The sequence below is a fragment of the Sinocyclocheilus anshuiensis genome, unplaced genomic scaffold (genome assembly GCF_001515605.1).
Source record: "Sinocyclocheilus anshuiensis isolate Anshui unplaced genomic scaffold, SAMN03320099.WGS_v1.1 scaffold1696, whole genome shotgun sequence".
In the NCBI taxonomy this organism is placed as follows: domain Eukaryota; kingdom Metazoa; phylum Chordata; class Actinopteri; order Cypriniformes; family Cyprinidae; genus Sinocyclocheilus; species Sinocyclocheilus anshuiensis.
Genome location: NW_015555835.1, coordinates 623,889 through 637,276, shown reverse-complemented (window position 1 = coordinate 637,276; position 13,388 = coordinate 623,889). Strand labels below are relative to the sequence as shown.

General features: G+C 37.3%; 2 protein-coding genes across 6 annotated transcripts in view; one reads left to right on the top strand and one right to left on the bottom strand.

The window, feature by feature from the left end:
- Window positions 1–6,237, bottom strand: part of LOC107675431 (bromodomain testis-specific protein-like) — a 20,693-nt gene extending 14,456 nt beyond the window's left edge. For 2 of the 5 annotated variants that reach the window (XM_016469765.1, XM_016469766.1), the window contains exons 1-6: window positions 6,035–6,236; window positions 4,458–4,478; window positions 3,137–3,434; window positions 2,860–2,997; window positions 2,646–2,787; window positions 2,414–2,535 (exon numbers count right to left, since the gene is read on the bottom strand). In XM_016469765.1, the coding sequence (XP_016325251.1) occupies window positions 2,414–2,535; window positions 2,646–2,787; window positions 2,860–2,997; window positions 3,137–3,434; window positions 4,458–4,478; window positions 6,035–6,036 (723 nt within the window). In that variant the 5' untranslated portion in view covers window positions 6,037–6,236. The other 3 variants (XM_016469762.1, XM_016469764.1, XM_016469763.1) reach the window with 3 other exon arrangements.
- Window positions 6,238–11,611: 5,374 nt separating this feature from the next.
- Window positions 11,612–13,388, top strand: part of LOC107675425 (transforming growth factor beta receptor type 3-like) — a 161,517-nt gene continuing 159,740 nt past the window's right edge. The window contains exon 1 of the mRNA XM_016469757.1: window positions 11,612–11,781. The gene's annotated coding sequence lies outside the window, so the exon portion shown is untranslated. The remainder of the gene's footprint in view (window positions 11,782–13,388) is intronic.

Here is a 13,388-nt window from a genome sequence, read left to right as displayed (position 1 = left end):
GAACGAGCCGTTTTAGGTAGGCGTGGCTGACTCTTAACTTTTATAAAGAATATCTCTTTGGATTTGAGATTTTAGTGTCTGCAACTTTACAGATCTTCTTTATGCACCAAGAGCTTGTAACACTCCAAAGAGAAAGGAAAAATTGAAATCGCATCATATGACCCCTTTAATATTTACATGGATTACTCGCATTCATACACACAGGAGAACATTTTTTTGCCTAAACAAAATTTTATTATGCACAATCACCTCTTATGGAGAGCTAGAATTCAGGTACTTGTTGCTTATCAGTAGGGGTGCAACGGTCATAGAGTGAAAGTTTATCATTTGCACATGTTTTGTCTTGCCAATTTACACATTCAAGCAATTTTAACTCACAAGCTGTTTTCTATGCACTCAGCCGCTGCCGCAAACACCCGAAGCGCACACACGCAGAGAGAGAGAGACACCGCATGAACAGCGAATTGATTCCTCTTTCACAAAAACACAAAGTTATGTTAAAATACCCGTTTTGGCGAGTACTGTAGTAAACACAGCCGGTTAGGTCTTAAATGAACAAACCGCTGCGAAAGAAACCGGATGTGTGTCAGTATTAGGTCCGTGCGTTTGGTCTTAAAGAGACAGCAGCCAATAAATACCTGCTTCTGTCTGCTAATCAAATAACACCACAGCTTTAACAGAGATTAATCTGTATTTAACTTGTGCGGTGAGCACTATTGTGTAATTTTACACTTAATTATTACATATCTGCACCTGAATACTACTTTACTGACTTTATTTGTAACTGTTATGTTGTAATCATCTAATGTGTGTAATTGTTCTTGTTTTTTACTGACTTTATTAGTTAAGATAGTAGTTTTTGCTGTGGTATAGTACTTAAAATAAGCTTTCAGAATTTTTTGTGCTGATCCGAAAAATGATCTGATCCGTGACTCAAAATCCATAATATGATCCGAACCATGAGTTTTGTGATCCGTTGCACCACTACTTATTAGTATATAAAATTTTATGTGAACATGTTTACAAGTTCACAGGAGAATGTAATTTTAGCTTATGTGTGGTTTCAACTGTCTCTACATTTTTTGTTAATTTATAATACATTTTATTACAAAAGTTATTGATTAAAGAATGATTTGTTTGTGACAACACTTGTACACAGATTTCACGCACAAATTTGTGAGTATGCATGGATAGTGAATGAGACCCGTTATTTGCCTTTATTCCTAAAGAACATTACAGAGATTTGACATAAAGTGGGTAATGGAATTGGAAAGGTCCACGAGATGGTACTCAGGGTGTACTCACACTAGGCGTTTTGAGCACGTGCCCGAGCACGTTTGACCCCCAAAGCCCGGTTCGTTTGACTAGTGTGAGTGCTCCATGCCGCGTTTGTTTAGCCGGCCCTGGCCCGGTTGGAAGAGGTGGGCCAGGGCACGGTTCGGTTGGGCTCGGTACGCATGCAGTGTGAGCGCTAACCGCGCCGGAGCACGGAACAGATACTATTTTGTGTGCACTACTGTCATCATTACGACCGCAAACATATTCTATTTTTACTACTACACTACACTTTTCAATTAATTTAATCTAATCAAGTATATTGGTAAGATGGCGCCGATGATGATGGCGGCCTCCGTGGCGTGCTCTGCAGTTTTTGTTAGTTTGTCCTGTCTTTAGTTATATCCCTGCAATCAGTTTCACCAGAGCTGTGTTTTTGTTCCGTCTCTGTCATTCTGTTGCACTGCGGAAGCTTCTGTCATGAAAACAAATTCCTCGTATGTGAAAACATACCTGGCAATAAAGCTCATTCTAAAGCTCATTCTATATTTAGGTTTATAATGGCTCTAGTTCTTACCTTATCGATGAACAGGAAATGTAGTATGCGAGTAAATCTGCAAATTATTTTATTAACGTCAGCTGCCTCCGTAATATTTTCTGATACATACAAGTGAAAATCAATGCACGTCATAAATTATAAATTAATTCTTATTAATTATTCGGCAGAATATTAGCGAAAGTGGTTTTCTCCGTTATCTCATACATGACGTAAACGTGCTCCGGCCCGGAATGTTTAGTGTAAGTGTGAGTGCAGGCCAGCGGGGGAGTGGGGAGGGGGGATAATCGCGCTCGGGCTCGGTTCAAGGCAACCGTGCCTAGTGTGAGTACACCCTCAAACTTGAGTTGGCTAAAGGGCTTCCCACCACACTACTGGTGCCAATGAGACCTGTTATTCTTATTTAATTAGCATTTTATCACATGCTTTGTGAAATTCAGGAAAAAAACAGGATGTTCCTATCAAATAACTGTAATTACCAGGTGTACAATGAGTAATATCGTCCGAGTTCACTTGGTGCAAGACACTTATGACACTGCTGAGACACAAGTTAAAAGTGCAAGTGGTTTGAGAGGTACTGACTTTGGCTGTGAGTTGTGCAGACAGGGGAGCAGAGGGAGTTGTGTGAAGAGCATCTGGAGGGATGACGGTCACTGTTTGTTGGAAAACCACCTCAGACACAGGAGACTGTGGCCTCTTTAACACTGCAAAAATAGGCAAAAGTTAATGTCATTTCCACTCTCCACTGCCAAACACAATGCAAAAACCTGAAACGTAGTAATTTGCCATTATTTAATTTAGATGACCTGAATACCTGCTGTTGACTTCCTTCCTCCTTTCACTGGAGCTTTAGATGTCAGAGCAGAGATCTCAAACTCCTCTTGAGGCATCTTTGCCATCTTCTCCAAGAAATGCTTCTTAAGAGCTTGAGCCATCCGAACAATATCATCTCCTGGCTGAAACCAAATGTTGCATTTCAAATCTCCAATTTTTAGTAACATTACACAAAACGAGAGCAGCACCCTCACCCGATTGTACACGTAACAGTTTGTGAACATGGTGTTGAAGTCTTCTATACACTCCATTGCCTTCCAGTAGTAATTGTTATCAAGACGCTTTTTAATGGTGCTCAAGTCCATAGGGTTCTTGATGATTGTATAATAGTCCTAAGATAAAAGTGGAAATATTGAGATCATCAATAACCTTGAGCAAGCACATTTTAAAACCGTGGTTAATAAAGGTTTGCACCTACAAACTGTATAATCAGTAAAACAGCTTTAAATGACAGAGCATGGTGAGACCTACTGGCAAATTGAGTCGGACTGCATCCACAGGCTGTCTGAAAGGCCAGGAGAATTGATGTCTCCACAGGGACTTAATCACCACTTTTTCTAGGAACTGCAACTGACTGGTGAGGCGCCCAGGCTTTTTGGGGTTCTTGAACTCTGGGGGAGGGGGATTCCCATTCATGGTGAAGTTCTGTGGGGCTTTCACATCAGACATCGTCTGAGCCGATCCAGGGAGTGGTGACCCAGTATGGAAAGGGCTTTTGCAACTATGCCTAGGCAGCTCAGCAAGCATTACACATCCACTGTCTGTGCCACTGTAAACAGGGAGAGCTGTGTCAACATCCTCATGCCATTCTGCACTGCTGTTTATTATCATTAGGCAAATCAGAAAAAGCAGCAGATTAGAACAAACCTATTTGAATCACACATGTGCTTTTCTAACAAGCGTAAATGCAGATGTAAAAGCTTTTTAGTAATACACATATGCTGTGAAAATTCCTAGTTAATGACAACACTGCACTGCCCTCCTGTACTCAGTACTGCAGGTTTCATGCGGTATGCACTGCCCTCTATTGCCTAATAAATGAACACTACGCCTTTTAGCTCCACCAAGCTTAGCTCCACATTTAAAATGCAATATCTGAAATACCCCACCCAAAATAACCTTTAACAAAACTAGATTAACAGATGAGGAAGGAAACTTGCTGGCTAAAATGTCTGAATAAGACCTTTTTCTTCCAAAAACAAATTGATAGCACAATATACAGAGAACTTATCCAGCACATTAAAAATAGACCATTGCTGTTTAGATGAAAACTGCCAATGTGACATTGCCACCTTGGAACTATAAGGTTCTATCTGCATTCTGAGGGGTTTTGAGATATTGAGCTTCAAAGTCATTGCATTCCATATACTTTGTAGCTAAAACCTTTTATAAAAAAATGTAAACGGTCCCAAAATAAGAACATGTGAATAACTCAATTTTGACAAATGTCAGAACCTTTTAATTCCAAGTTGACAAGTTTTCAAGAGACTAACCAAAAATTTGATTAAAAAAATCAGTAACTGATATTACTTTGTTTCTGCCAATTGTTTCAAAATAATACTAATAATGTATTGCTAATTCATTTGCACTACACTTACCAACTTAAACTGCTCTTTCTAGATGCAAGTTACTCATTAGATTAATAAGATCAAACACCTTAGGACACGTCTCAAACATTTAGACAGTGAAAACGTGTTTAAAAAGTCACAGAATTCCTTTAAATGGTCTCTGAAGCTCTCAAGCTTTATTCAGCTCAACTAACGTTACAGGGGTTATCCTTCATTACACTTACCCCAAACTAAAGGTCCTCATCCTGCTCAGTAAAATAGTATTTTTTTTCCTCACAAATTATATTGATCATTATGTGTACTTTATTTAAATAAATGTAAAAGAAAAATAAATCACTGTACAAGAAGCCTATGAACTTACAAAATTTAATTTACACAAGAAAAACAATTCGAAAATAAGTTAAAATGTTCTTTTATTTTTTGTAAGCTATATAAAAACAGTTCGTTTCACAATGGTTTGCTTGTGATTGGGAAGGGAATCTTTTTGTTTTTGGAGGGGAGCAGGGAATGTTGTACATTTTTATCGATAAAGTCCACTTGAAAGATAGATTCATGTTTGTTTGTCTTACAATTAGTATTTCACAATTAGCCTATACAAATGTAGCGACGTTGAGAATTTATTCCGGTTTGTTTGGACAAGCACGTGCCAATTGGGCAAATTACAGACTGCACATGGGAGAACGACATTCATCTACTCGGAACAGAAAAAAACTGTAGGTCAACAAAACAGACAAACAATTTAATATTGAACTAAAAAAAAAACCTCCCTATACTCAAGGAGTGCGATATACGCCATATACTGCGTTTATATGCAAGATATGTTTGTTTCTTTCCTCAGTCCAGGGACATGCGTTATATAAACCAGATGACCTCCAAGGATGACGCAACACTAACTTCCGGCTCAATAATAATGCCACAGAAGCGTAGCCTCTGCTTAAATAAACAGTTTTAGGGACACCCATTACCGTATACAAGCATAAAACACACTACAGATAATTAGAGACTGGTTTACATGAATTCAATGAATAATCATGTAAGCAAGCCTCGAGTCACAAAATGGCGTCTTGCTAGTTTTAGCATAGCTAGCCACACATTACCCCGCCCCGTCAGATGCTGACATTGAGCTCAGTTAGCAGTCCCTCCCCTAACCATTCCGTCAGCTAAATTAAGCTAGTTCAACCTGGATCCAAAATTTTACCTCTCCGTCTCGGGAACAACAAAGTTAAAACTGCCGAACTGAGACAGACGTTGCGGTGCAGGATGAGCTCTGCTGGAAAACTTCACCAAACGAAGGATCTTGTTGATGCTTTGCGCCCGAAAAAAAAACCTCTTTGAAAACGACTTAGTTTTTAATTTAGTTTTCAACGCCAACAGAACAAATTAACGTCACATACATGTATACGTTTGAAATTACTCTATTTCTTTGAAAGGTTAGTCAACAATGGCGGACGTCTCTTACAGCAACCACCTGGTATTTATACCCTCCTGCTGAAAGCGCCCAATCCCATTGGACAAGACCCCTCACGTGCTCCCTTCTTCCCCCTCGCGGCTTTAACGCCGAGAAAATATCGAAACCTCCCTATTTGTTGTAGCATAAGCAACTCCGAAACGCTATTTTACAATTAAACCTGTTTATTTTTTACGACGGCGGACGAACTCCTATAAGAAACAGACAAGTACGTCAGAGTATTTTTTTTTAAAGTGCGACATAACTGGTCTCCGGACATCACATGACCATTCTAGAACATTCTGTCGATCGCTATAGCTCAATTCCCCTCTTTAGTGTCTGTTAAATGATTACATTGCGGCTCTTTTCCGTGGCTTTGTTTGTCATCTTCTGGCGAGTGTTGGACATCGGTCATCCCTGCAGCTTGAAAAATCTCACAAAGAGAACTATGATATGATAGAGCACTGAGCAATGCTGAAGGGAGGCGAACTCAACTACTGCGCACGCGCACTTGTTTGATAGTGATTGGCTTCTCAACTGACGCTCAATTGACGCCGTGCTCATCTTTTGTGTAAGAAACGCCGTACAACCTTTATGAATCAGAATCAGAATGAGCTTTATTGCCAGGTATGTTTACACATACGAGGAATTTGTTTTCGTGACAGGAGCTTCCACAGTGTAACAGAATGACAGTGACAGAACAAAAAATAAAAATAAATAAAAAATAGAACAAGTAAAATAAGGAATATACAATATACAAATCGACAATTGTATGTACAGGTATATAACAATAGACAGTTGTATGTACAGGTGTGCAAATATGTGTATTATGAAACCTATTCAAGCAAGCTTTATAACACATAAGTTTATAACACAACCCAACGGGAATACATAGAATGAGGGAGAAAAATATAACAAAATAAATACATATAAACACACACACACACACACACACATATAAAATGTTAACACAAATTAAACGTGAGTGAGGGTAATCAATATGCATCGCAAGTAGTATAGAGAGATTTAAGTCATTCATTTTTTTTTAAGCTGCTTTAGGGATTGCAATACAATTTTGCTAAACATTTTTAAATGCCACAAAACATGGAGCAAGAAAATCTCCGTGCATTAGGCCTATACTTTCTATGATTGGAGATAATATAAGTTTGCCCCAAAATGAAAATTTTGTTATCGTTTACACGTTGCTGCAATCTTGTTTGCTTTTTTTTCTTCTGCGAAACACAAAAGGGGATTTTTAGGTAGCGTGGCAGCCTCAGTCACCATTCACTTTCATTGATCTTTTATCCGTACAACGATAGTAGTAAATGGTGACTGAGTCACTCTAACTAACATTTCCTATTATATTCTACGAAAGAAATAAAAATGATGACAATTATCATTTTGGATGATGATTTCTTTAGTCTGTTTCGGCGGCATTATTTGAAACAAACCTTCCACAAGAGGGCACCATATGCCCTATTTTGGATGGAAAAAGCTTCCACTACTGTTTTCTTCCTTGTAGTGCTGCTATAGCTACAAAACTTGCACATGTAGGCTAATTACACATTTACTAAAATGAATGGTTTAGCGGTGTTTTCTGCTTAACTATAAATATTTAGAGAGCGCTAAATAACAAATCTCATAAATAAATAAATGTCATACATGTTGATTCATGTTGTCATGTTTGTGTTTTATTCTCATTTTTTGTCTTTAAGGCAACTTCAAGGGAATCTCTAAGTAGCCATACATAAACATCCCCTGTATTTGTTCATAGGTCAGATGAAAGGCTTCATCATGCCATGTGGCTCCAAGGTCAAGAGTTCAGAACCCGGCATTCCACAGGGTCATATCTCATATATGAGAAAGTGTTATTCAGGAAAACACGTTCACATCTAAGGACAGAGAGAGAGATCAGGCCATGATGGGAGAAGGGATATATGTTTCTATGCAGATATTACATATGTAGAAGATATGGTGAGCCCTTCCATTCTTAAATGCAATACCACCAGCGTACTGTTATGGATTAGGCATTACTAAGAACTATTCCAAAAAAAAAAATATTGGTAACACTTTACAATAAGGTCACATTAGTTAATGTTAATGAATGCATTAACTAACATTAACAATGAGCAACACATTTGTTACAGTATTTGATCAAAATGGTTTATAAAAAAATTGTTAGTTAACTTTAGGTCCATTAAATAATTGTTATTATTAATTAATTTTTATTTTAATAATGTATTAGTAAATGTTGAAATTAACATTAACTACGATTAACAAATGCTTTAGAAGTATTTTTCATTGTTAGTTTATGTTAACTAATGTGGTTAATGTTAACAAATGGGACCTTTTTGTCAAGTGTTCCCATATTCTCTATTATTTTACAGATGGTTTTCTTTATAATTTCACAAAATTTCCCTATTTTTTTTTTTTAGAAAAACGATTTAATTCAAAGGGTTTGACAAAAATCATAAATGTGAGCAAAACAAAGGAAATCAAAGAATTAGGGCAGGGATTCATGTTCAGGACTAGATTTCGTTGCATCTTCCTCCCCGTCTGTGCAGATGCTTTGAGTAGGCCTGGTTCTGAGGCATACATATGCATGAGAAGTGAAAAATGACATGGAGCCTCTGAGTACATCTTCATTGACACTCAAAAGCAGCACATCAATGTTTTCAAGACAGCAAGAAGCTCCAAAACAAAGTTTTCTATCTTGCAAGGGTGCTGTCTCATTAGTGGCAAATCACGACTCTGACATTTACACTGTAAGCAGTGGTAAAGCATTTCCATTTCCTTTAGAACGGAGCGGAACATTTCAGTCAGACAACATAAGTCTGTTTGTTCGGGGAAACAAGCCAGGAGAGGAGGCAGAGGCAGAATAAAAAATAAATAAAAAAATGAAAATGCAAATCAAAGGTAAACAGATATATCCCACAAAAACAAATAGACACAAACATGCATCTGTGCATGAGTTTAACTCACAAACAACCCTACAAAGGATATTGCATTTATCCTTTGCTTATGTTTAAAACTATCTAAGCATATCTCACATACAATTGACCCTTTGCAAAGACCCGCCCCCGCTTAGTAACTGTTGCTATGTCTGACAAGCCATGCCGCAGGTTACTTCTGGTATGAAACATAGTCATAGCTTTCAAAAATTTGTTACGTTTTAAAAAATTCACTGTAGCGCCTCACATGAACATGCGGCAGGCACATAAACGGATCATCTTTACATATTTACAAGTTAAAGCACAAAATAAACATGAATGGCCACTTCTTTTATGGCAGTTAATTATTGATTCAAAGTAGTGTGCACACATCCAAACATAACTAGAACAGGTGCTCAGTCAAAAAGAATCAATATTAAAGAAATAAAAAAACTGGCACAGTTTTATCTGCTCTCATGTAACTTCAATATAATACGACCCAAACAAGGTCTTTGTCAGGCAATGCAAACAACAAGAAGACCTTGCTTGGGTCAAAACGTTGCAATTGCAATAAGTTAATTATTGCTTGCCAGTGCATTATTAATTAGTTAATCCCACAATCAAGTACTCGTTAGTAAGGGGGGTAGTCATGGCCTAACGGTTAGAGAGTCAGACTTGTAACCCAAAGGTCGTGGGTTTGAGTCTTGAGGGGATTGAATGACCAGTGCTCTCTTCTACCTTCAATACCACGACTGAGGTGTGACCCTTGAGTAAGGCACTGAACCCCCAACTGCTCCTCGGGTGCTGCATCATTGGCTGCCCACTGCTCCATGTGTGTTCACTACTCACTGCTGTGTGTGTGTGTGTGTGTTTGGTCTAATGGTTAGAGAGTCGGATTTGTAACCCAAAGGAAATGTAGGTGGGGGGAGTGAATGACCAGCGCTCTCTTCCAACTTCAGTACTGACTGAGGCGCCCTTGAGCAAGACACCAAACCCCCAACTGCTCCCCGGGCACCACAGCAAAAATGGCTGCTCTGGGTGTGTGTTCATGGTGTGTGCGTGTGTGTGTTCACTACTCACTGCTGTGTGTGTGTGTGTTCACTACTCACTGCTGTGTGTGTGTGTGTGTGTGTGTGTGTGTGCACTAGGATGGGTTAAATGCAGAGCACAAATTCTGAGTATGGGTCACTATACTTGGCCACACATCATGTCCTTTCCTTTCCTAGATCTTTAAGGCCCCAAAGCCAGTTTTTGATCCAGTGTTAGTGTCTATAAGGAAAGGCCAGTCTAAAGTCAGGTGAGCGTGCTGTTTGCCTTGAATCAAATCAGTTGGCAATGGCAGACTGATACTCCTATCTCTAAAACATTTAACAGATAAGACACACACTACAGCAGAAGATCTGATTTAGTACTATATCTATCATATCAGAGAAGTTATTACAATTTCACTTATATGATTTCACCCTTAATTCATGTTGAGTCATGACATATTTTCTTGTCTTAAATTGCTTCACATCAGCAGAATGCTGATTTAAATGTTTATGGAAGAATAAATGCAGATGAGGTGTTTCACAATTATAGAATCTAAATTTTGTAATTTTGTTGTTGTTGTTGTGGAACCACATATTGAGATGAATGTAGGTCTCTTGGATGGTACTTGGTGTAGATGACATTGAGACATCAGTGGCTTCACCTTAGATTAGATTATGATTGAGGTCATACTCTTTTATGGCAAGTGTGTGGTACAACGGGGTGAGCTGAAGCATCCCACACATGGAGCATCTGACAGGGCTTTCAAAATAATAAAGTAAAAATTGTACATTAATCAACCTTATAATAATGTTAATTAAAATGTAATTGCTTAACAGAACAGAAATGCATTAAAATATGGATAAATAATGATCAGTTATTTGTAAATAATTTTATAATTATAAAGTTATTTGAATGTACATTAATTATGTCTTAAAAATGTTACTTGTTCATGTTATTAATGCATGTGAATAGTTTATCTTTGACACAATACTGGGCACTTTTTCATTTTATTAATAATTGTATTGCAATCTAATGAATTGCTAATAACATTTAGTTCAAATCTGTAATATTCCTTAAAATGTCAATCAGTCTGTTCAGTTTGTGAGGAGTGACACAAACTCTATTTTTAAATGGGCTCCTGGGTATTCTTGAAAATGTTACTATAATTAAGAGCCACAAAAGACATTTTCCAAAGCTAACTGGAAGTTAAGAAGAGAGTTTACCTCTTCCTGTTTTAATATTATATAATGTTAATGTGAAAGTATTACCATGTTCATTTATTTTGTCTTACAGTGTGACACCTCCAAATGATAGAAAGAGACATTTTCAGCATCAGGCCTAAGCATAAAATAGGTAAAAGCTTGCTTGTGCATATTTTAGTTTGGGTGCCAACATAGCTGTATTGTGTTAAATAAAACAGGATGCGCATAAACTAATTTAAACGGCATTGTTCTAACACTAAACTTTATTAGAATTTTATTAATGCTCATACGAAGAGGAATATGCTATATTAAGAGGGCTTATAATGAAGAGGACGTCATGGAATATGCTATGTGTAAAAATAAGTGGAAATAAAGGAAATATTGTGTTTAAAAATGTTGAAGAGACTTTGTCACCAATAAAAGCTTAGAAAAACACGACTTCCGCTGAACTTTTAAAAAACTGTCAACTGCTCTGTCATTTTATAGCTAGCAATAATTTTATAATAATAAATATTAGGCTTATTATAATATTTATAATAACTATGTTATTAACAACAACAACAACAACAGTAATAATAATAATAATAATAATTATTATTATTTTAAAAGTAAACTCAAGTGTCATGACTGCGGAAGTTGATGGGTTTTCAAGCCCACTTCATCCTCTCATTTGTCTTGATAGATGTAAATCGCAGCCTCCTCCTACTGGCGCCTCCCACTCAAATACACACAGACCCACAGAAAGCGGGAGAGGTGTTTAAAACTTTTTGAGATCTGTCACCGACTTTGTCATCCCGAAAACCGTGGCGTTTGTCGCACGCTTTATTACCGTACTGACGGAAGATTTCGCCCTGGTCCTTTATTTTATCAGACGAAGGAAACGCTACACCGTGAACTCCCTAAGAAAGTTTTCTTCAGCATTACTGAAGATTCGCTGGTATGTCACTTTGTTTCTGTCTTTGCTTCTTTGAGACGTGTAAATTGTCTTAGGATTGTTGTATGACCAGTTTCGGGTTCTTGTAAGAAATGTAGTTGTATAGCATGTTTACAGTCGCATGCTCACTTCGTAGACACGCACGTTGTTAGTTTCGCAGCACGTCGAGTCTCGCGACGCGACAAAACTAGTTGATGTCTGCAATGCAAAGTGACGTTCTTCAAGTGCGCGTAAAGATATAAAGCCCATTAGATTTCATTTTCATTAAGTGATTGCTAGATGTTCATGTTCGTATTTTAAACGGGAGTTGTGTAAGTATGCACGATGTCTGCAGATGTTGTGATGTGGTCAGGATGAGATGTGAAACTTGGTGCCTTCTGACAGCTGAACTGCAATGTGTTGTCCTGCAGAAAAAAAACTGAAATTCACAGTTTTTTTCTCCATTTACATGAAGCCCAACTCTTTTTTAGGATGAGTGGACTGCCTTACACAGGAATTTAATTTAATCAAATTAATGTAGCCTACATAGTTCACATAACACTGGGGGTACAGTCATGACATGAATCTCTTTCAGTGCATGTAAAGACAAAATCCTCTTCCATTTACTAGTTGCAGGTATTGTGAAATTCTCAAGCAGGCCAGTAAGTATTAGATATTACAGCTTTGGGAATAGTGTTTTTTTTTTATTTTATTTTTTAAGTTCAAGGCATACAGATTTCCCAGGACGTATGTTACTGAACTTGATACCATGACTGAGACTTAAACAACAGAAAATATTCATAAATATGATGTCTTGTGTCATAGGGTGATAATTTGGGTGTGTGCATACTTTAAGGGGTACTATAGGTTCTTTAGCAGGATTAACAGCAGAGGTCTTGTTAATTATGTTAATCATCTTCAGTGGACGTCGTACAGTTCTAAACCAGTGGTTCTTATCTGGTGGACTGGACCCTAAAATGTATTGTAAGTCTGTTCTGATAAGGTCACATGCAAATAATCAAATGCACATAATGCATCTTTTAAAAAACTTTTAAAAGAGAGAACAAAATGCTTCGCATTTTTTTTGTTGTTGTTGGTGGCTAATGCTGTGCAACAAATGAAATTCTACAATATTTTGGCACAAATCCATTTGTTACTTGATTGAAGAAGTTAAATTAGACAGGTGCCAACATTAAAAGGACCTAAAGCTATAAATCAATCAATAAATAAAAGATTTCAATGTTCGATTTTAAGGTAATTTTTATTTCCTTGTGTACGACAACCAATTTTGGGACTGTGTTGGGTTTTGATGTCTAATATAAAATCTGTCCTGAAACAAAACCACTGATATAGACTGCAAAAATATCTTTTTTTTTTTCTGCGATACCTGGACTGTCAGATTGTTTGTTTGTCTTAAAAAAAAAAGAAGAAGTAATTAAAGTATGCTTAGGTTTCATTGTACATATTTTCTTATCATTTTAAGTTCTCACAAAAATGTTTATCAATATAACTTATTAAAAATCGATCTAAATGTAAAGCAGCGGATGTCCTTGTTACTCTAGTTATCATGCTGTGTTCGGTTACAAAAGAGACATTTTTTACCTTCTCAGTTTGTCAAAGTGGCTTAATAT